Genomic DNA, 25,082 nt, shown 5'->3' on the forward strand with positions numbered 1-25,082 from the left:
GAAGATATTTGTAATGTAAGTAACTAATAATCTGTACCTTTCAACAGGAAAAAGACAAGTTACTCAGTAGGAAAATGGACAAGTTAGGAACAGGAACGGCAAGTCAGAATAAGAATCCTAACGGGTCGTAATTGTGAAAAGATGCCCAATCTCCTTTGTTATCAGGAATATAAAGCAAAATATGATACCCAATTCATACTACCAGTGTTAGCCAGATTGTGGAGCTACTGGAATTTGTGTATACTACTTATAGGGACAGAAACTGGTATAACCACTTTGGAAAGCAATTAGGCAATATTTGGCAAAGCAGAGGACATGAAACCCCGATTCAGCTATTTCACTCCCAGGCATGTAACCGTGAAGAAGCTCTTGCACATGAAGACAAATATAATTTTGTTCACTGCAGCACAGTTTCGTGAGAGCAAATCATGTGAAACATAAACGTCTCTTAACAGCAGAATGGATGGGGAGAGAAACAAATATTCAATTAAAGAGCACAGGTTTCAACTGAATCTGCAAAGCTTTCTTTAAAAAAACAAACAAAAAACCCCCAAAATATGGGGAGGTAGGTACAATAGTGCCCCCTTATCTGCAAGGGATACTTTGCAAAATCCTCAGTGGATGGCTGAAAAGGCAGATAGTACCAAACCCTAAATACACTGTAGATTTTCCTATACACACACACCTACGATAAAGTTTAATTTATAAATTAGGCCCAGTAAGAGATTAACAACAATAATAAAATAGAACAATTATAACCAATACACTGTAATGAAAGCTACGTGAATGTGGGCTCTCTCTCTCTCTCTCTCTCTCTCTCACAGTATCTCACGGTGCTGTACACACCCTTCTTGTGATGATGAGATAAGACGCCTTTGTGACGAGATGAAGTGAGGGGAAAGACGCAGGCATTGCAACATAGTGTGAGGCTACTATTGACCTTCGGATAATACATCAGGAAGACCAACTGCTTCTGGACCACAGCTGACCTCAGGTAACTGAAACCATGGAAAGTAAAACTGCAGATAAGGGGGGCCTACTGTACACACATATTAATTCTTTTTCTCTATGCTTTCCCATGATATAATGATTTCATTAATTAAAAAAATAAACAGGGGCACCCGGCAGGTTCATTTGGTAGACCATGCGACTCTGAATCTTGGGGTTGTGATTTCGAGCCTCAAAATGGCGTTAGCGTTTACTTAAAAAAAAAAAAAAAGTTAAAAATTAGATAAAAGATTAAAAAGAATTAAGCAAAACGCCACAACATAAGCTTTAGTTCTTTACAGTTCAAATTCACTATTTTGAGGGGCACCTGGGTAGCTCAGTGGGTTAAGCGTCTGAATCTTGGTCTCAGCTCAGGTCCCGATCTCAGGGTTGTGAGTTCGAGACCCGCAATGGGATCCATGCTGGGAGCCTACTTAAAACACACACTCTCTCTCTCTCTCTCTCTCTCTCTCTCATTATTTTGAGACTTACTTTTCCCCAAAAGCTTTCCTCCAAAATTCTGCGGCATCTGCTTTAGTAATCCGAAATGTGTCTCCTTGAAAGAGTCCACTTGGAAAGATTCCTTTTAGTTCTGCCAGCATGTGGCTGAAGATCAGGGACAGTTTGGTTAGGTTGCGCCTACAAATGATCAGAAGTGCAATAATTAAACACATAAACTTAACTTTTATTTTAAATGCACTGAATCCACCATATCAGGTGTGTAATTAATATAAACATGAACATATATTTACAAAGAACCTCTTCATATATACTTTCTGGCAATTATTATTCAGATATATATAAAACTAGGAAAGGAGAGAGGAAGGACTGTGCTGTTGACACTATTAAATATTCTGATATTATCTTTGTTCAAAGAAGGGCTTCAGAAACTGTTTTTGTTCCAACATCGTATGAAAGATGCAGATATATAACACAGGAAAGACTGTTGCACTCAGTAGGCCCACCCCTATTTCCCCCATTCAAAAAGATGTTGGATGGTAAATAGAAAATTTTAACAGTAATATATTTTAAGGCTTTTAATACCTCTGAGTATTAACATGAACAAATCTACTTTTTGAGGATTAACAGATAAGACAACTCAACAAATAAAGGTACAAACTTGTACGCTGATAGAATCATTCACTCACAAAAGAAAGGAAATACTAAAAAAGCAAAATATATTATTTCTGCTTTGCATAAGCTATTCTGGATTTTTTAAAAAGATTTATTTATTTGAGAGAAAAATCACAAGTTGGGGGAGGGGCAGAAGGGGAGGGAGAAGGAGACTCCTTGCTGAGCAGGGAGCCCAATGCAGGGCTCAGTCCCAGTACCCTGGGATCATGACCTGAGCCGAAGGCAGACACTTAACTGGCTGAGCCACCAGGCGCCCCACTATTCTGGATTTTAAAGCTAATCGTATCACTCATCCAAATTAAAAAATAAATTAACAAATTAATAAGTTACAATTCTCAATTTGAATATCCAGACCTAACAAGTATTTTCACTTAAATCAGACCTTAAAGAAGTTAAGTTTTACCAAAACAACTCCTCTTCCTATACCAAAACGGAAATGCTAGTATCCAAGCCATGTGACAATTCCTACCTAACTGTATATGCTATTGCTGTGCTTAACCAATCAGTGAGCTTTATTCTCATAACCTCATAAATGTGCCACAGAGAATGTAGAGTTATCGAATCACTGTCGTACACTTGAAATTAATGTAACATTGTGTGTCCACTCTAATTCAATTAAAAAAAAGATGCCACATAGTACCAATTTAACACACCAGATGATGTCTCCACTTTTAGGTATGTCCTTTAACCAGATTATCTTTCTTATTTTTAATGTGCTGCCACACAGAGCAAAATACAGACAGATGCTTTACCTACTGTTATACACCAGACCAGGTACCGACTGTACTTATTTTCCCCTTGTCTCAATCATTAGTGTTTATATATTCAAAAGTCTATTCTTCTCTTAAGTGGATTATAAAATTTCAAGTCAATTCATGATCAAATATGAGTACCTAAACATTCCCTTTCATAGAGAGATTTTTCTCTTTTATTCCTACACAAAATGCTGCACCAAAGACTCCAAGGCTTTCCAGCCCTGACTCTTGGACAAAATGCTACTGAAATCTTTCCACTCAGCTTTCAACAGATCAGCTTCAGTTCTTTGAGATCTGTCTTCTTGCACTTTAGCAAGTTACTCTTTCTAGTTTTTGATTTGTTTTCTGAAAGCACTTACAAAAGTGATAATATATTCTTTGAAGACAGTCTAAAATAATTCATATGCTAAGTTGATCAAGTGTGAGATAGGAAGACAAGCATTTATTCAATCCCTAACCTCCCTTAACCCTTAACCGTTGTCCTCCTTGCACTCTGAGATCCTTCAGTTATTGCTTGTTAGTACTTTTACTATTTTATCAAAAAGGAAACAAGATCAAGAATATATCACACAATGGGGCACCTGGCTGGCTCAGTAGGTAGACCGCACGACTCGATCTCAGGGTCATGGTTTCGAGCCCCACAATGGGGGTAGAGATTACTTAAATATTTAAAAAAAAAGGTAAGAACAGGGGCGCCTGGGTGCCTCAGTTGGTTAAGCGGCTGCCTTCGGCTCAGGTCATGATCCTGCAGTCCCAGGATCGAGTCCCGCATCGGGCTCCCTGCTCAGCAGGGAGTCTGCTTCTCCCTCTGACCCTCCCCCCTCTCATGTGCTCTCTCTCTCTTCATTCTCTCTCTCAAATAAATAAAATCTTTAAAAAAAAAAAAAAAAGGAAAGAACAGTACAGAACAACGTATGATATGACCAAAAAGATAGATCACACTCAAGGTTACCACAGAGCTCTTTCTGGACTCTTAGATCATCCTGAAAATATCTTTCTTTGGTTTCTGTAATGTCCTCTCTCAGTTCTCTTACTGGCTTGTCTTTCTCTGGCTTTTCCTCTTATTCTTTATTTCCCAAGAATATACTCTCTGCTACTTTCCTTTTTCCATGTACTCTCTTGACTCTTCCTTCACATTCTCAAGCTTCCTTCACATTCTCAGAAACTACTCCGCAAGTGATTCCCAAATCTTAAGCCTTGGTGGCTCTCCAACTGCCAAGCACATTCCTCCACTCAAATGCCAGCACCTCAGAGCAACATGTTCAAAACTAAATTAATCTTCCTTCTCAAATCTGTTCTTACTTCATGTTCTCTTTAATGACAACACCGTTTTACTTCCCACAAATTCAAAACCTTAGAGTCCTCTTGGTTTCTTTCATTTCCCTTATTCTCCATATCAGATTTACTTGTCCATTTGCTGACCACTGTTGTCTTCCTATCTTTAAATTATATTATTATTCTAATATAAGTTCCTTGCTACCTTCCCCCACCTACTCTACAATTCAAACTTCAGTCTTCCATACAGATGGCCAACACACACACAAAAAGATGCTCAACATCACACTCATCATGAGATATCACCTGTCAAAATGGTTAAAATCAACAACACAAGAAACAACAGGTGTTGGTGAGGATGTTGACTGGAATTGAACTGGAGCAGTCACTGTGGAAAACTGTGGAGGTTCCTCACAAAGTTAAAAATAGAACTGACCTACAATCCAGTAATCGCACTATTGGTTATTAACCCCCAAAATATAAAAACACTAATTCAAAGGAATACATGCACCCCTATGTTTACAGCAGCATTATTTATACTAGCCAAACTATGGAAGCAGCCCAACTGTCCAGATGAATGGATAAAGAAGATGTGGTATATACATGCACAGTGGAATATTGTCATAAAGAGTGAAATTTTGCCATTTGCAACAACATGGATGGAACTAGAGAGGATAACGCTAAGTGAAATATGTCAGAGAAAGACAAATACCATATGATTTCAATCACATGTGGAATTTAAGAAACAAAACAAATGAGCAAAGGAAAAAAAAAGAGACACACAAAACAAGAAACAGGCTTTAACTCCAGAGAACAAACTGATGGCTCCAGAGGGGCGGTGGCTGGGGGAGGGGCAGACTAGGTGAAGGGGATAGAGAGTCCCCTCATCAGGATGAGCACAGAGTCATGTAGAGAACTGCTGAGTCACTACACTGTACACCTGGAACCAACAGAACACTTTGCTAACATACTGCAATGAAAATAAAACATTTAATAATAATAAAAACAAACCTGAGTCTTCAGTCTCCTCTTATGCAGGTCCAAACATGTCACATAACTACCCCCTTTTTAAAATTACTTACTTATTTATTTTAGAGCGAGCACAAGACAGAGAAAGCGAGAGAGAGCGAGCACATGAGTGGGGTGAGGAGTAGGGGGAGAAGCAGACTCCTGGATGAGCAGGGAGCCCAATGCGGGGCTCGATCCTGGGACTCCAGGATCATGACCTGAGCCGAAGGCAGATGCTTAACCGACTGAGCCACCCAGGCGCCCCTAAGTGCCCTTTAAGGAGGGAAAAAAACAATTTCCACAGTGCCAGCAGGACAAAACCCAAACTCAGCTTTGATCTGAAGACTTTCCACTGCCCTGTAACCTACCTTTCTAACTAACTTCTTACTTCGTCAGGAGTATATTCTAACCAAACTGAATACGTCATCTTTCCTTATACATACCACCCTCACTAGCTGTCCAACCTCTGAGCCTCTGCTTATCTGACGCAGCTTAAATGTCATTTCCTAAGAAGCCAGCTGGAAGTAATAAGCCAATAAAATACCCACAGCATATCTGCTGAAGTTCTCAGGCCACCTGGACCCATCTTGTACTTTAGCTATCTGCGTACACGAGGGCTAAATCCATTTCTAATGTGTATTTATATCCTAGAGGGAATCTGGCACAATTTCCAACCTTCGTGGCACCTTCCGAAAACACTGAGTGCCTACTATGCGCTTGCTAGGCGCTAGGGATGGATACAACAGTGAACAAAACCAAATTCCCAGTAGACGTATGGCATTTACATTCCCACGGGAGAGCAGCAGGCGGTGGGAGAAAAGTGCTCTGAAGCAAAGCAAAGCAGCGTATGAGAAAAGAGTTGCATAGGGTTGCTGTTTTAAAGAGGGTGGTCTTAGGAACCTCTCTCTGAGAGATTTTTTTTTTTAATTAAAGATTTTATTTATTTGATAGAGACAGAGCGAGAGAGGGAACACAAGCAGGGGGAGTGGGAGAGGGAGAAGCAGGCTGCCCGCCGAGCAGGGAGCCCGATGCGGGGCTCGATCCCAGGACCCCGGGACCATGACCTGAGCCGAAGGCAGACGCTTAATGACTGAGCCACCCAGGCGCACCCCCCCGCCCCGAGAGTAAATTCTTAAACCAAGTCTGAAGTGGGGACAAGAAGTGAGTCTGGGATGATCAAGCCATGCTGGCATCTTTTCAAATAATTTTCCAGTCAGACCTACCAAGTGTCCAGTATTATGCTGGATCAGAGATAAAATATACACACCAAAATAATAATGGACAGAAAGCTATTTTAATATGCGAAGTAAGCCACTAGAAAAGGGAAAGTTATTGACCTCAAGGATGTAATGGTACCAGGTACGAAAGAGCAGTTCAAAGTGCTGACTGAAATAGATACTGAAAATCAATTTGAGATACTTTCCTACTTAAGGATGCATCCCTCCAAAAAGGCAGCTTACATTTCTTAAAACCACCAGAGATGTGCACCATAAGCATCACACTTCTTAAAAGGAAATTAAGTATCTATAAAAGCCCATGGGCCAGAGTGTTCTGTAACTGATCTGAATTGAAATTCTGTTCAATAACATTTTAAGTCCATCGGCTTATAGCTGAGTGTCTGCCGTGTACAGGGCTGAATTTAATCAGCAAAATCTGTCTAAACGTGTAATCTCAGAACAATGAGGCATGATGGATATTAAGGCTTATGACAAGGTAAGCAATACTTTGCAAAATCCTTTTTTTTTTTTTAAGATTTTATTCATTTATTTGACAAGAGACAGCAAGAGAGGGAACACAAGCAGAGAGGAGCTGAAGAGGGAGAAGCAGAGACCACGACCTGAGCCAAAGGCAGACGCTTAACCACTGAGCCATGCAGGCGCCCCATTACTCTGCAAAATTCTGTCAGCAGTTACTTCAATTCATACACTATGTTCTAACAATTCTCCAAAGATCCACAAAGGAACACAACTCTTCTATTTTTTTTTTTATAAATACCCTGAAGACAAAACTTTAAGTTCCAGCAGTAGCAAGTAATACAGGTTTTTCTTTAACTCAGTGTTTGACGAAGGAAGTCATTTTTATTACCTTTAACGCCAAACATCTACATCTAAGTAACCACAAATTCTACCCTATAGCTTCCATCTTCCTCTTCCTTTCGCTTACAACTTCCCCATAATCAAATGCTGATTCAGTATGCAGAGTCAGTTTTTTTTTTTTTTTGAAGTTTAAGACCAGTGTCAGTTCTTTTCTCCCTACCTCAGGTCTTATTCTAAAAGCCAACATACCTTTGTACCTCAGGCCTAAAGCAATGGTTACATCTTCTGGGTATAATTTCAACTAATAGGGACTAAGATTTCTGTCACAGATACAGAGGTACATTAAAGATTTAAGAAGCAGTTATAGTTCCTGTTTTAGCTTCTGAAGTAGAAAGATAAATACAACTTGAGAGGAATTACAATTATTTCTACAGATCAAACAAGACAGTTTTGAGAAGTAGCTTTTATATGAATGAGAAAAACAAACCTCTTCAAATGATTCCAACTGATGAACTTACTACTGCACAAAATACCGAAAAACAAGCTATCTTGTAACTCACAGCCACAAAGCTAGTTGCAGAGAAAGAGGAAATGGAAAAAAGAACATAGTGCGGGGAGATAAATTAACCCTTTCTATTAAAATGTATTTATTAACATTTGAGATGAGTACTGAGAGCAGTACCACTCTTCTTTGCTTAATGAGAATGCTCCCTCCCTTCTAAGTATAGCAACATCATGAAGAAAGGGGTTGGTGAGAAATCAACATTAAGAGACTGAGATGGGGGCGCCTGGGTGGCTCAGATGGTTAAGCGTCTGCCTTCGGCTCAGGTCATGATCCTGGAGTCCCGGAATCGAGTCCCACATCGGGCTCCCTGCTCCTTGGGAGCCTGCTTCTCCCTCTGCCTTTCTCTCTCTCTGCCTCTCCCTCTCTCTCTCTCTCTCTCTCATGAATAAATAAATAAAATCTTTAAAAAAAAAAAAAGAGACTGAGATGATCTAGGAAAAAAATACGACTTATAAAACAATTAGTCCAATGTATTCATAAAGATATTCTCACTTAGGGTTCCGTTTTTTGAAACACCATTTTAATAGAGATAAATTCTATAGCTGACAAGCATGCTCTGTGTATTCTTTCTACAAAAGAGAGCTCTAAAAATAAGGTATGTTAACACTGGAGAAGACTAGGGGTGCCTGGGTGGCTCAGTCGTTAAGCGTCTGCCTTTGGCTCAGGTCATGATCCCGGGGTCCTGGGATTGAGCCCCGCGTCAGAGAGGCCTGCTTCTCCCTCTCCCACTCCCCCTGCTTGTGTTCCCTCTCTTGCTGTGTGTCTCTGTCAAATAAATAAATAAAATCTTAAAAAAAAAAAAATACTGGAGACTAGAGATCTAAAATGTATTTCCTGGGGCGCCTGGTGGGCTCAGTTGGTAGAGTATGTGACTCTTGATCTTGTGGTTGTGAAGGAGCCCCACATAGTTGGGTATAGAGATTACTTAAAATTAAAACCCTTGGGTGCCTGGGTGGCTCAGTTGGTTAAGCGACTGCTTTCGGCTCAGGTCATGATCCTGGGGTCCCAGGATCGAGTCCCGCATCGGGCTCCCTGCTCAGCAGGGAGTCTGCTTCTCCCTCTGACCTTCCTCCATCTCATGCTCTCTCTCTACCATTCTCTCTCTCAATAAATAAATAAAAATCTAAAAAAAAAAAAATTAAAATCCTTAAAAATAAACAAATAAATAAAATGTATTTCCTGATCTCCCATTAATTTACTGTGCCCTTGGGCAGTTACTTAACCTCTGTGGGCTGCCACTCCCTGAGGTGTAATATAAAAGAGAGCTGGAACCAGTGACTCTTAAAGATCTCTATCAATAAAAATTTATGAATTTATGCTATTCCACAGATTTGAACTGGAAAAAAAACCTTAACTTCAGCAGTTTAATTTTATAATAGGATTGAAGAAGAAAGCAAGAAAGTAAACTAGTATGTATCTTTACAAGACGGAGGACTAGAAATTTTAAGAAATAATTTTTTATAAGAAATAATTTTTACAAGTACATTTCTGCCTGCAAAGAATTTTACTTTTTAACATTTTATTTAATTTAAATTCAATTAATTAACATATAATGTGTTATTTGTTTCAGAGGTAGAGGTTAATGTTTCACCAGTCTTATATAATACCCGGTGCTCATTATATCACGTGCACTCCTTAATGTCCATCACCCAGTTACCCCATCCCTCCACCCTCCTACCTTCCAACAACCCTCAGTTTGTTTCCTATGGTTAACAGTCTCTTAAGGTTTGTCTCCCTCCCTGATATCATCTTGTTTTATTTTTGCCTGTAAAGAATTTATATTTAAAGCTTTTATTTTATTATTATTTTTTTAAGATTTTATTTATTTGACAGAGAGAGACACAGCGAGAGAGGGAACACAAGCTTGGAGAGGGAGAGAGGGAGAAGCAGGCCTCCTGCCGAGCAGGGAGCCCGATATGGGGCTCGAACCCAGCACCCTGGGATCATGACCTGAGCCGAAGGCAGACGCTTAACGACTGAGCCACCCAGGCGCCAGATTTATTTATTTATTTGACAGAGAGTGAGAAAGAGAGCACAAGCAGGGGGAGCTGCAGGCAGAGAGAGAGGGAGAAGCAGGCTCCCCGCTGAGCAAGGAGCCCGATGTGGGGCTCGATCCCAGGACCCCAGGATCACGACCTGAGCTGAAGGCAGACGCTTAACCGACTGAGCCACCCAGGCACCCCAAGATTTTATTTATTTGAGAGAGCAAGCACACAAGCAAGGGCAGTGGCAGGCAGAGATAGAGGGAGAAGCAGGCTCCCCACTGAGCAGGGAGCCCGACACGGGGCTCAAATCCCAGGACCCTGGGATCAAGACCTGAGCTGAAGGCAGAAGCTTTGACTGAGCCACCCAGGCGCCCCACCTGCAAAGAATTTAAATGAACTTATGCCTCATGGAATTTAAATGAGCAGTTAATTGTAGGAAGCCAATGTGGGATCTGAGAAGTTAATCTGATCTGGTAAATACTGTTTTCTAGTCTAACACCGGGGATTTGTTAAATCCCAGAATGTGTGGTGAATTATTTTTTTTTTTTTAAAGATTTTATTTATTTATTTGAGAAAGAGAGAGAATGAGAGAGAGAGAGCACGAGAGGGAAGAGGGTCAGAGGGAGAAGCAGACTCCCCGCCGAGCAGGGAGCCCGATGCGGGACTCGATCCCGGGACTCCAGGATCATGACCTGAGCCGAAGGCAGTCGCTTAACCAACTGAGCCACCCAGGTGCCCTGTGTGGTGAATTATTTTACTCAATTTTATTTCTGAAGAAATAACAAACATCAAAAATCATCTCAGCCAGGGCGCCTGGGTGGCTCAGTTGGTTGACCTGCCTTAGGCTCAGGTCATGATCCCAGGGTCCTGGGATGGAGCCCCACATTGGGCTCTCTCTGTTTGCGGGGAGTCTGCTTCTCCCCCTGCCCCTCCCCCTGCTATGCTTGCTCTGTCTCTCTCTAAAATAAATAAAATTAAAAAAAAAATCATCTCAGCCATTTCAAAATACTGTCTCATGTGAAAATGGTTCAAAGGCTCAGAAAGCAATTTCTTTGATTTTGATTTTTTAAGTTTATTTATTTGACACAGAGAGAGAAAGCTCAAGCGGGGGAGCGGCAGGCAGAGGGAGAGGGAGAAGCAGGCTCCCCGCTGAGCAAGGAGCCTGATGCGGGACTCGATCCCAGGCCCCTGGGATCAGGGCCTGAGCAGAAGGCAGACGCTTAACTGACTGAGCCACCCAGGCGCCCCATATTTCTTTGATTTTTAAAGAGAAGAAAGCAGAACTTTCACAATTTAGTTACTTGTAGAATCTAAGTGATGGGGTGTATGATTGGCATAGAATTCAATTTCTCTGTACGAACAAAAATTTTCCATAATAAAACACTGGGGAAAAACCCCAATAATTCAGGCTGAAATCTATTTTAGTATCTGTGGACCCAATGAACCTCTATTTCCCAGTGAGTAAATTTCAAAATGATGAGGACTTTTAATATGATGATTAACAAACAAGCTATACAATATTGTATAGTATCATTTTGGAGTTGTAAAATATCCCCGAAAATGAGGTCACAGAGATAACCCATTTTTTGCCATTCAGCCACGGGGTGAGCTAAAGGCCCCATACAGATGATGATAAATTGATTATACTGTTGAATGGTGGTATGATCAATGCTTGTAAATATTTCATTCACTGGTACCATTTCAGTGATAATTATGCTGCTTTCCTACTCACTGAACTCCGAGAACCTTATATGCAAACACTAGTGTCATCCAAAGAACGCTGAGTGAGAGCATACTGTGATGACATTCATAACTCAAGAGCAGCATCCCCTGCTCATAGTAATCAGCTTTAAAAATAGATACAACGGAACTTCTTTCAACAAGCTCCACAGGAAGTCAATAAAGTACTGTTTAAACTCTTATCTGCTTAAACTACTTTAAAAAAAGGGTGGCAAAACCAAAAACATCACATAACAAAAGGAGTTCTGTCTGAGCCAGTATCTCTAAAAATATCAATGACCTTTTTTTATACGAAACATATTAAATATATCTGTTGTTATACTCATGGTCATGCTTTTTAAGACCCCCAAGTTACATGTAACAGATTATGTTACATATGGTTACATATGGTAATCATCACACAGCATTAATCATCCAGAGCATTCTGAGCTGTTCCATAGAATTCAAAACTAAAGGGACACTAATCTAATTCACCAGGTGAATGGGAAGGCAGCAGCCCATGGGAGAATCTTCAATACTCCCCTCACATTTCTAACAAATTAATCTTAAACCATAAACTCAATCTCATCACTCCCCCCTACACAAAAATCTTCATGGATTTCCCAATAACCACCAAAAAAGTTCAAATTGCTCAGCTTACAAATCAAAGCACTTACAATATGGTCCTGATTCATCTTTCTAAACTTGCCCAAGGTCATAGAGCTAATAAGTGGCAGAGCAGGTCTACCTGATTCAAGAGCCCAGGCTGGTCGGTATGATGCAGATTTCCTTTCTAACGCCTATGGTTACTGAACTCCTGCCCAAAGTTCATCTCAAATGCTTTCTCCCCGGTGTGTGCAGTGGGTCAGGTAGGTGTGGGATATTCACCAGTCTTCATTTAATGTCCACTTCCCAACCTAAGACCCCAAAGCACGTTGTTCATACTCAGCACAGGCTCTACCATGTTCTGCTTTGTATCCGTTGTCTTAGTCCCCAACTGGACAACTCCTTATGGGCAGGGGCAGGGAAGGTGTCTCACACACTGTATCTCCTGCATTAGTAAGCACACTGCCTTGCACTTAACGGGCATTCAATAAATTTGTAGAACTAAACTGGAAAATCTTACTTGATTTTTTAAATAAACTTTTTACTCTGGAAACTCAGATTTACAAAAAGTTGCAAAGATACTACAGAATTTCCCATATATCCCTCATTCAGTTTCAGTTTCCCTTGATAGTATTAACACCTTATATTACTGTGGTGCATTTGTGAAAACTAACAAACCCACATCAGTATGGTCCTATTAACTAAACTGCAGACTTCATGCAGGTCTCGCCTGTTTTTTTCCATTAATGCCCTTATTTGTTTCAGGATCCAATCCAGGATACATTACCTTTTTTTAAAAAAAAATTATTTACTTATTTATTTATTTGGGAGATGGAGTGAGCCAGAGAGAGCACACGCAAGCAGGGGTGGAGGGCGAGGGAGAAGCAGGTTCCCTTGCCGAGCAAGGAGCCCAACATGGGGCTCAATTCCAGGCCCCTGGGATCATGACCCCAGCCAAAGGCAGACACTTCACCAACTGAGCCACTCAGGTGCCGCCAGGATTTATTTAACACCACCAGGATACATTTAACACTGAATCTCCTTACTCTCCTCTGGTCTGTGACAGTTTCTTAGTCATTGTTTTTCTTTGACCTTAAGAGTTTTGAGGGGTACTTGTCAGGTATTTTGTAGAACATCCCCCAATGTGTTTAGCTGATGTTATGCTATTTTTAACGAGGCCTGAGTTTACAGAAAGAATGCCACAGAAGTGAGATGCCCTTCTCATCACATCCTATCAGGGGCTACATGAAGTCCTCATGACATCACTGGTGATGTTAACCTTGATCACTGGGTTAATGTCAGGAGAGTTTGCCATGCTTCTCCACTGTACAGTTACTAGTGGAAAAGATTTCCTTTTTCACAGATAGTCTTCCTTTCCTAACTCATCTAAAACAGGATCACTTATACTAGAGACAATAATTATTCCAAAATATTATCGAAAATAATTATTTTCTAAAGAGTTTAAGACTATAATCCGACTTTTCTGTATTTCAAAATAACCTTTGAATTTATTCAACCCAAGTTCTGAAAGATAAGTATATAAGCTATTATATACACTGAAGCATTTGTCTCCAGCTAAAGTGTATTAACCCCAAGAACTGATTACTACTTCTCTATACCAGTTCTTTAAAGAATATGCGAGCACAGGGCGCCTGGGTGGCTCAGATGGTTAAGCGTCTGCCTTCGGCTCAGGTCATGATCCCAGGGTCCTGGGATCGAGTCCCGCATCAGGCTCCCTGCTCCTTGGGAGCCTGCTTCTCCCTCTGCCCCCCTCTCTCTCTCTGTCTCTCATGAATAAATAGTTTAAAAAAAAAAAAAAGAATATGCGAGCACTTAACATAATGCAGAAATCTTCCCCCAAAACTTCTCATACCCCCTCACTAACAAATGACAAAACCACCAGGTAGCTTTCAGAAAGCCTGTCCTGTGAACTTAAAAAATAAATTTTAAAAAATATATGGATATACAGACAAAACAAATCATATTGAGGAGGAAACAGCTCTAATAGAATCTAATCAAATACGCAGAAAGTTTATCTGATTATCATTAATTATTTACCTCCTAAATATATGACACATTAGACATTTAAATATACGGTTTCTCCGAACAAATACAGAACAGCTACTAAACTTTACTATCCTCGAAACTTGGGAAGGAATATGAAATTTTCTGTAACTATATGAATCTAAGACTTTTGAAGGGATCAAAACTAGAGAAATCTTTGTCACTGCCATTCTCTTCAATATGTTTTCCATGAAAAATAATCCTCCTTAGGACGCCTGGGTGGCTCAGTCAGTTAAGGGTCTGCCTTCAGCTCAGGTCATGCATGATGATCCCAGGGTCCTGGGATCGAGTCCCGCATCGGGCTCCTTGTTCAGCAGGGAGCCTGCTTCTCCCTCTGCCTGCCATTCCCCCTGCTTGTGCACGCTCTCCCTGACAAATAAATAAAACCTTAAAAAAAAAAAAAAAAAATCCTCAAGTTCACAATTCTGTGTCTCTGTACAACTCTGGCACTAGTATTTTAGTTATTTAGTTAGTAGTATTTCAGCAATTACTATTTAGTTGGTAATATTTTATCAAATTTAACATTCTTTATTAAGAAACACAACCAGGGAGCCTGGGTGGCTCAGTTGGTTAAGTGACTGCCTTCGGCTCAGGTCATGATCCTGGAGTCCCTGGATGGAGTCCCACATCGGGCTCCCTGCTCGGCAGGGAGTCTGCTTCTCCCTCTGACCCTCTTCCCTCTTGTGCTCTCTCTCATTCTCTCTCTCTCAAATAAATAAATAAAATCTTAAAAAAAAAAAAAAAAACAACACAAGCAGGGGTGCCTGGGTGGCTGAGTCGTTAAGTGTCTGCCTTCGGCTCAGGTCATGATGCCGGGGTCCTGGGATCGAGCCCCGCATCAGGCTCCCTGCTCGGCAGGAGGCCTGCTTCTCCCTCTCCCACTCCCCCTGCTTGTGTTCCCTCTCTTGCTGTGTCTCTGCCAAATAAATAAATAAAATCTTTAAAAATAATAATAATTAAAAATAAATAAATAAAATCTTTAAAAAAAAAGAAAAGAAAGAAACCACAACCAGGGGCGCCTGGGTGGCTGAGACGGTTAGGTGTCTGCCTTCGGCTCAGGTCATGATCCCAGGGTCTGGGATCGAGCCCCACATCGGTCTCCCTGCTGAGCGGGGAGCCTGCTTCTCCCTCTACCTCTGTCTGCCACTTACCCCTGCTTGTACTCTCTCTTTCCTGTCAAATAAATAAAATCTTAAAGAAAAAGAAAAAGAAACCACAACCAAAGACAATGCATGCCATAAAACATAGGAAAGAAAGTCTTCCTGGACCTGTCTAGTTAGCAAAGCAGACTCATGCTTTGGCCAACCAGTTAAGTAAAAACTGAGTGCTGTAAGAGTATTGGGGGGTGGGGGAGAACCACAAATTAAAACTAGTATAATTTAGGAGACCTCTTGGGCTTTAGAGAATCAATGAAACTTCACCAGACAATATGGGAAGAAAAGGGATTCCAGGCCAAGGGAGTGACCAAAGCTCTGTAAAAGAGCTCAGCGACTGTCAAACCAAGTGGGAGGCTAGAATGTACCACACCATGGCAGCATTCGATAAAACTGAAAATGCAGACGGGACTCAAACTTTAGCAAGCAGGGTACGAGATATTAAAAATGCAGCAGGAAGTCATTAAGGGTTTGCAACGGGGTAACATCTAATCGGTTTTTAAGGCCATAAATGACAGCAGCAGGAAAGAGTGAATTAGAGGAGAAATGACAAAAGCAGAGGGATCAATTAGGATGGACTGCAGCAGAAAGGTAATGGGAGCCTAGAACATGGGCGGTAAAATAAGACCAGTTTGCAGTGCCTGGCTGGCTCACTCAGTAGAGCCTGTGACTCTTGATCGTGAGTTCGAGCCCCATATACATATAAAACAAGACAGATGTGAGAGAGATTGCAGAAGTAAAATCAAGAAAAAGTGAATAGAAGAGATGATGAACCTGAAACTCTGAGCCTGAACAACTGGAAACAGGGTCTTAAAAAATATATTAATAGTGCTCGCTTCGGCAGCACATATACTAAAATTGGAACGATACAGAGATTAGCATGGCCCCCGCGCAAGGATGACACGCAAATTCGTGAAGCGTTCCATATTTTTTTTAAAGAGGGCACATTCAGCGTGGAGCACTGGGTGTTATGCACGAACAATTAATCATGGAACACTACATCAAAAACTAATGATGTAATGTATGGTGATTAACATAACAATAAAATTAAAAATATATTAATAAAAGCTAATCCTTTTTAAGGGCTTTCTATGTGTCAGGTACTTTACATTTTATCTAATTAATTCTCATTCACAATCCTGTAAGACAGAGTCAATAATTACCCCCATTTTACAGAGGAAAAACCCAAGGTCGAAAGAACTAAGCCTAGAACCAATCCCAGCAGTTCGAGCTTGCCACCGCTGCCTGAGATCAATCCTGGAACAGAGAAAAGGCAGCTGGTCTGCTTAAGGAAGAGGGCACATTCTGTGTTCAGACATGGTGATTATGAGATGTCCGAAAGATACTCATATGGTAACATTTAGCCAGCAGCCTGGGAAAGAGACAGGGAAGCAGGTTTGTGAATCATCTGTGTAAGATTGTTAACACTGTTGGGAATGGGACCTTCTGCCGGCTCATTCCCTCACACAGGACAATCAAACTGAAATGATGGCGTTTTGAAAAGACTTGGAGTGTCTCCCTTTGGGAGGAGTGTGGGGGAGGGTGGGATGGAGTCAGAACATGAGTGGCACACTTCTCTTACAAAAAGCAAAACAGGGGCGCCTGGGCGGCTCAGTTGGTTAAGCTGCCTTCGGCTCAGGTCATGATCCCAGGGCTCAGTGCTCTCTGTCAAATAAATAAATAAAATCCAAACATAAATAAATAAATAAAAATAAAAAGCAAAACAAATCCAGGGTGCTTGACTGGCTCAGCTGGAAGAGAATGCGACTTTTGGTCTCAGGGTCATGAGTTCGAGACCCATGTTGGGTGTGGAGGTTACTTAAAATATATAAATAAATAAATTTTTAAAAGGCGGAACAAATCCATGTGAATGGTTATTCTGAAATACTGGGCAATCAATGTCCCAACCGTTTTCTTTCTTTATAAGAAAATCGTGCTAATTTTGCAGTTTCACATAAGGCAGAAATTAATGCCATCTCTTTGAGACCCAGTATTTGTCAGTATTTTTTACATAGACTTGATACAAATGCATTTGGCATCTTAGCACATCTTCACAGATTCTAAAATTTTAGGGACTGTGCCACCCATCCAGTGGCATCCATCCCACTTCCCCACAGGACCACCCTGTGTACGAGAGCCACCATGCAAGAGTAAACACTATTTACTGTGTTCACTAAATTCACAAAGTAAAACACATGATAAGATGTCAACGGTGTCAAAGTGCAGAGGTATATTCACATATGAGGAAAAAGAAGGAAAAGAGTACAATACAAGATATTTGAAAGCTATGTGAGAATGCAAACTTAAACCTATCATGATGAATTGGTAAAAATCTTCGGAATGCAGCAACTCTTAAAATCTAACACAAATCAGGGGCGCCTGGGTGGCTCAGTCGTTAAGCATCTGCCTTTGGCTCAGGTCGTGATCCCAGGTCCTGGGATTGAGCCCCACCATCGGGCTCCCTGCTCAATGGGAAGCCTGCTTCTCCCTCTCCCACTCCCCCTGCCTGTGTTCCCTCTCTCGCTGTCTCTCCCTCTGTCAAATAAATAAATAAAATCTTAAAAAAATAAAAAATAAAAAAAATCTAACACAAATCAGACACAAAATATAGAAGGCATTTTAATAACGGATTACAGTTAACTCTACTCCAGTAACTTTTACTAATTTACTCATTCCATAAATATTGAATGCCTACTTTATGGCAAGCACTGTTCTTAAACTTATAAATTTAGGGGAAATGGACTATTTCACTTCAAACCCTGAGTAAACCACAACCATTAAACAGAGTAGGTACCAAAAGCCCCTCCCCACCCCTCAAACAGAGACACAGTTATGCATGCATGTAGGCACAAGCATGCACATTAGACCATAACAGTACTACAGAAGAAATTTTTGCTAAATATCCCCCACAAAAGCGAAGTCTTATTTTTGCAAATTGTCACAAATACAGAAGAGAAGAATTAACTCACTGTGATTATTTCCATAATCAAAGAACACGAGAAAAAAAATTACATGCCAGTTTCACTAATATGTGTTATATAGATGAATAAATCATAAATGATTGTTAGTATATTTATACATTATACATACTAATGTAACATATTATATAGATAAAAAATTGTAAATGACTGTTTTGTTTTTAAGATTTTATTCATTTTATTTTAGAGACAGAAAGAGAGCATGAACAGGGGGAAGAGCAGGGAGAGGGAAAGGTAGAGAGAATCTCAAGCAGACTCCGTGCTGAGCAAGAAGCCAGATGTGGGACTCAATCTCACAACCCTGAGATCATGACCTGAGCCAAAATATCAAGAGCCAGACACTCAACCGACTGAGCCACCCAGGTGCCCCCAAATCATAAATGATTGTTAAACAGAATCCAGTGAAGCATTCACACATCATTACAAACTAGGGTTAATCCCAGCAACTTTACAAATCTATTACCATAATTCACTGTAACAACTGCATACAGAGAAACAAAATATGGAGGTGCCAGGGTGGCTCAGTTGGTCGAGCATCCAACTCTTGATTTCGGCTCAGGTTGTGATCTGAGGGTCATGAGATGAGCCCTGAGTTGGGCTCTACGCTCAGCAGGGAGACTGCTTTAGATTCCCCCTCCCTCTGCCCCTGCTGTCCACCTACACCCCTGCGAGCTCTCTCTAAAATAAATAAATGAAAGAAAGAAAAGAAAGAAAAGAAAGAAAAGAAAAGAAAAGAAAAGAAAGAAAGAAAGAAAAAGAAAGAAAAGAAAAATTAAAACAAAACATGTTCACTTTATAGAGCCAGTGATTTCTTGTCTCCATGGCAGTCCAGTTACTACTTTAGTCCCAGTTACCACCATCTCACCCGGATGACTGGTTTAACTCCTGATCAGTCATCCTGTGCTCTCTGGCAATGAGCTCAGCAATGAGCTAACAAGGACCAAGGGCTCCTCCTTCCCTCTGCCAGGAGATGTTTCTACTAACATCTTCCCAAGGGTTCTCACAGTCTCTAGGTACGTGACAGCTGGTTCTCAGCAACTCCTAGAAACAGGTGGTTCCTAAACTCCCACTTTTTACCTCACTCATCACACTCAACCCCATAAAAAGAGAGAGTACAGGGTGGGTTGTGGAGGTAGGGTCTCTCTCCTGGAGCCCAGTCTCACAGTACAGCCAGTTGTGCCCCAACCCAAGCACTCCTCTCCACAGGACACCGAGAAAAGAGGGCGTCTGTGTACCTGTCGTCCCTCCACCCATGAATTCCAGCCTGACATTCACCTTGAGTCCACTGAGAGCAAGTTCTCAAAACTACTTGCTGACTGAACACTTGGATCAAGAAAACGTCAATAGCCTTTGCATTATGACACTGCTTCTGAAAAAGTTTGGTAAAGTATACATGATATAAAAATTACTATTTTAACCATTTTCAAGTGTATAATTCTGTGGATAGGGCAATGAATATAATACTTTTCTCCTTCCCTTATTTTTCAATGACTGTGGATCTCTAATTTTTTTGAAGACTTTATTGATTCATTTGACAGAGAGAGAGCACAAGCAAGGGCAGGGGCAGGCAGAGGAAGAGGGAGAAGAAGCAGGCTCCCTGATAAGCAGGGAGCCTGACGCAGAGCACGACGCGGGGCCCAACTCGGGGCTCGATCCCAGGCCCCTGGGATCACGACCTGAGCTGAAGGCAGACGCTTACCCAACTGAGCCACCCAGGTGCCCCTCTAATTTTTTTTAAAAAGGCAAATACCTAGGTCTGCTTTCTGTGAACGGTGTATTACTCTAAGTGTTTCCCAAATATTACCATATTTATTAGAACACAACAATCCCAGGAGAACACCTTTAAGTGAGATATCCGAGGCAAAGAGCAGTACCTTGTCTCAGGTCGTAGACCGTGAAGAGCAGAGGGCTCCACTCTGGGCAAACCAGCTCACACAGACAGTCCCACTTACATCTAATTCTATCCTGTCTCAACATCACTGCTCAACATGCTGTGTTTCCCAACATGTGAGTGTGTCATGGGCCGGAAATGATTGAGAAACTGTGCTATAAGGCAGGGCCTTAATTTATCATTCAGGATCTCCAAGTAAAAAATTCATCTACAAAACCGTGACCCAGTGATTAAAATGTAAAATAGAGAATATTCACTCAAACAGTCGGTCTAAAGATCCCCGCACAAAGGTTCATGCGGAGAACTCAGCTCACAGTTAATACAAACAATGGAAGATCCTCTTTCCTAGGTGCTGTTTTAATCATGCTCTTTGAAGTCAGAACAGGAGAATCAAAGAAAAGGATCGCTCTTATCTGGCTCAACTTTACTAAGGAGACACAGGCCAGCTATTTTAAATGTAAGTAAGTGGGGGAAGAAGCTCGAAGAGTAAGAAGGAAACGAGTTATGGAATATTAACTCTGGATGCTTAAACTTGGATTTCAACCATCCAGGTATATTGTATTAGACACTAAAGCTGGGTGTTTTGCATGTGAAAGGAGGAGAGGGAGGGTTTTAACAAAGAGGAAAGAAAAATGCTAACGAAGGCTCCTCATTTCATTTCTTTGACAAATTTAAAACACTGGATTTAAACTTTCTGGAAAAAAAAATATTTCAATACACAATAAGTAAAAAAAAATAAGCTGCCAGGATTAAAGTTCACAATGCACTTTCATACCACTAGGTATCCCCAGCGAGCATTTGCTGCTTTGTACACTACAGCCTGGCAGAAAAGACATTCTCGTAGCCAGCTTTCGAGCTTGTTCTTTAAGATGTTCTAATTTAAATGCAGTTGTGCACTTCACAAGTATTATGGTTTTAGAGCAAGTCTTGGTTGGCACTATTAGAGCAAAGTGATTAGAAAAAGCTTTTGCACATTCTACTTGACATTCACTGCCTACTTCTCTATAATGTTCTGGTTTTATAAGTCATCACAGACTCTTTGAGAGGAGGCAAGGGAGGAGATCTTCATGCTCCCTCTATTAGCATAATCAAGCTTATGTCCGGTAAGAAATATTTTGAGTGAAATTCTGTTATGTAAAGACATCATCCTGTGGTAAATCACACTATTGAGTATTTCTGTGTTCAAAAGACACACCAATTAAAAAAATGTATTAATGTCTGAGTCTATGTGGTTTACTATTTCATATGATACTTAAAGTGTGGCCTCCAAGGGATCATTTCTGTAATAGGGAATGGAATATTCCGTTACCATTCCTTTACATTCAAAGAAAACCAAAATAATTAGTAATAAACATTTGGGAGACTAGCTTAAAAAAAGAAAAAGAGGCTCTGGCACTTAACTAGCTACACGTACTTGGGTAACTTACTCTAACTTTCAGTAACACAAAAATGCCTGTTCAGGTCCTCTGCCCATTTTTTAGTCAGATTATTTGTATTTTTGGTATTGAGTTGTAGGAATTCTTTTTTGTTTTTGTTGTTTTTTTTTAAAGATTTTATTTATTTATTTGAGAGAGAGAGAATGAGAGATAGCACGAGAGGGAAGAGGGTCAGAGGGAGAAGCAGACTCCCCGCCGAGCAGGGAGCCCGATGTGGGACTCGATCCCGGGACTCCAGGATCATGACCTGAGCTGAAGGCAGTCGCTTAACCGACTGAGCCACCCAGGTGCCCCGAGTTGTAGGAATTCTTTATATATTTTGATTACTAACCCCACAATGGATATATCACTTGCAGATATTTTCTCCCATTCAGCGGGTTGCCTTTTTGTTGATGGTTTCCTTCACTGTGCAAAAGCTTTTTAATTTGATGTCATCTCAACGGTTTATTTTTGCTTTTGTTTCTCTCGCCTGAGGAGATCAATCCAGAAAAATATTGCTAAGGCCAAAGTCCAAGAGCTTACTGCCTAGATTTTTTTTTTTTTTTTTTTTTTTTAAGATTTGAGAGAGAGGGCACACATGCAGGGTGTGGGGCACAGAGGGAGAGACAGTCTTTTTGTTTTTAAATGATTTTTTTTTCAAAGATTTTATTCATCCGAGAGCAAGCACACAAACGAGGTGGGGGGAGGGCAGAGGATAAGGGAGGAGCCGCCACCCCACTGAGCAGGGAGCCTGATTTGGGACTCAATCCCAGAACCCTGAGATCAGGACTTGAGCCAAAGGCAGATATTCAACCGACTGAGCCACCCAGGTGCCCCTGAGACAGAGAATCTTAAGCAGACTCCACTCAGCACAGAGCCCCACGCCGGGCTTGATCCCACGACCCTGAGATCAGGACCTGAGCTGAAACCAAGAGTCGGAGGCTTAACTGACTGTGCCACCCAGGCGCCCCTAGATTTTCCTTTAGGAGTTTTATGGGGGTTTTTTTTATGGTTTTATGTTTTAATCCAAATCCCTTCTCACTACTTTTTGATAAATTTCTAAAAGTGGAACTACTGAGCGAGATTCTAAATCTTTCTATATATATCAGCCCCCAGAAAGGCTAAACCGATTTCATTCCTACCACAACCAGGTAAGGGAGTACTCCTTTTCCTGCACCCTCCTTTGAAACACTAATTATAAGCCAATTTTCCATTTTTTTTTTGCCAATTTCTTAGGCCAAAGAAAATTATTTTATGACTAGCAAACTAGACTGTTCTTTTAATATTCATATTTGCCCTTTTATTTTTCTTCTGTGAACTAGTCCTTTCCTTTGTCAATTTTCTATTTAAAAAGAGGGGTTTTTAAAATTTTCTTTTTAAGATTTTATTTATTTGACAGAGAGAGATCACAAGCGGCGGGGGGGGGGGGGGGGAAGCAGAGGGAGAGGCGGGCTCCCTGCTCAGCAGGGAGCCCAATGCAGGGCTTGATCACAAGACCCCGGGATCATGACCTGAGCTGAAGGCAGACACATAACCGACTGAGCCACCCAGGCGTCCCCCCCCTTTTTTATAAAATTTTCGTTGTGGCTATTGCAATATAGTCACTCCCTTCTTTCTTGCACAGTCTCCACTGCCGACTCCTCTCCCCCTAGATGATTCTGTCCACTCTCTTGGCTTTAAATATTACTCTGAATGCCACCAAATTTCTAACTTTATCCCACACCACTCCCTCTGAATTCCGAAGTCTAATACAGCCAATTGCCTGCTTGACTTATCGCCTCAGATGGCTCATAAAAATATCTCCAATGTAAGTAAGTCCAAAATGGAACTCTTGATCCTCCTCACTCCCAATTTAGCTCTCCCCACGTCTATACTCTGAATTCCCCATTTTAGCAACTGCTGCTGTCACCGGCAGAGTTAATGACAGAGACCTATACGTCATCTTGATCCTTCCCTGTCATCTTTTCCTGCCCTCCTCTGGTCTAATTCCCCAGCAATTCTTTTTGATTCCTGCTCCAATCTGTCTACTTTTCATCCTTTCAGCCCTTCCCTAGACCAGGCTATCCTGCCTCCCATCTGGCTGACAACCTTGTAACCCAACCCTCTACTCCCATCACTGCTACCCCCATGAGCCTGACCCATTTACCCCAGAGCAGCCAACGCTACCATTGTAAGGTAACTACCGAATCAGGTCCTTCCACTCTTTTTACACCTTTCTGTGACATCGCATTGCTCAAACCAGAAACCTAGCCAATCCATTCACAAGTCATGCGATGCTAGCTTTTTTTTTTTAAGATATTATTTATTTATTTACTGAGGGGAGGTGGAGAGAGAGCACACACACGTGCAGGGGGAGGGCCAGAGGACGATGAGAGAGAGAGAGAGAGAGAGAGAGAGAGAGAGAGAGAGAGAGAATCCCAAGCAGACTCTGCACTGAGCACAGAGCCCAATGCGATACTCAATCCCTCAACCCTGAGATCATGACCTGAGCCAAAAATCAAGAGGCTTAACCGACTGAGCCACCCAGGTGCCCCTTGCTGGCTTTAAAACACATCAAGTATGGTCTACTTTTTGCCATCTCCAGCATCATCACTTTGGTTCAAGCCATCATCATCTTTCTCCAGAACCAAAAAGGGGGTGCCACTCCTTTCCCAATCATTAGAAAGGCATTCCTAATCTAAGTGGGAATCTTTTCTAACCAAAACCAAACTACTTAAAAAAAAAAAAAAGGATTTATTTATTTGAGAGAGAGAGAGAAACAGAGACTGAGAGCGAGCATGGGGGGCGGGGAGACAGAGGGAGAGAGAAATTTAAGCAGACTTGTGCTGAGCACAGAGCCCAAAGCGGGGAGCCCAAAGCAGGGCTCGATATCACGACCTCAGATGAAATCAAAAAGACGATTAACCAACTACGCCAGCCGAGCGCCCCAAGCCCTAACTTCTCCACACAAAGATCTAAGCTGCCATTACCTACCACTATTGGTAGGTTAAGATTTGACACACCAACTGAAAACTTCTCTTCGGGGTGCTAGGGGAAGACTATAGCAGCACAAACACTTCTGTCTAGTTTGTGAAACACCACTGTTCCACTAGAGAAACACCGAAAACCTAACAAGCTAAAACCCTAGACTACAAGCCTCCTAAGAGAAGGACTATGTTGGTACTACCCAGTGTGCAATCACTGCTCCTAGGGTAGTGCTTACCACCAAGAGAGTATCCAAGACTAATTTTTTCTTTAATGAATGGTTAGAACATGAGCTTTTAGTTAGTTCTGAATTATTCCCAGCTGAATTACAATAAAACCAAATCTTGGTCATTTCAGCTTATAACTAAAAAGGCAGTAGAGTTACAACAAAGTTTCACAGCTGTGTTTTAAAATGAACTTCACTGCAGAATCCCACTCAGCTTCTACTGTAACATCCTGCGCAAGAAGGAAAACAGGTGCAAAAAACAGGGTTACAGATCAAAGACAAGAAAGCAGCTTATAGTTTTTGTTTAAGTCGTTTTTTAA

At 41.3% G+C, this 25,082-nt stretch overlaps 1 protein-coding gene and 1 non-coding gene across 3 annotated transcripts in view; one reads left to right on the forward strand and one right to left on the reverse strand.

The window, feature by feature from the left end:
* Nucleotides 1-25,082, reverse strand: part of CBL (Cbl proto-oncogene) — an 81,121-nt gene that overhangs the window by 30,982 nt on the left and 25,057 nt on the right. For both annotated transcript variants that reach the window (XM_028105946.2, XM_088017869.1), the window contains one exon: nucleotides 1,480-1,626. In XM_028105946.2, coding sequence (XP_027961747.2) covers nucleotides 1,480-1,626 — 147 coding nt within the window. The remainder of the gene's footprint in view (nucleotides 1-1,479; nucleotides 1,627-25,082) is intronic.
* Nucleotides 16,117-16,220, forward strand: LOC114211456 (U6 spliceosomal RNA). The gene has a single exon (XR_003609768.1). It is a non-coding gene; the product is annotated as a U6 spliceosomal RNA (small nuclear RNA).

The sequence above is a fragment of the Eumetopias jubatus genome, unplaced genomic scaffold, assembly GCF_037043125.1.
Source record: "Eumetopias jubatus isolate StellerSeaLion01/CBP00866 unplaced genomic scaffold, mEumJub1_p1.0 scaffold_13, whole genome shotgun sequence".
NCBI classification, from domain to species: Eukaryota; Metazoa; Chordata; class Mammalia; order Carnivora; family Otariidae; genus Eumetopias; species Eumetopias jubatus.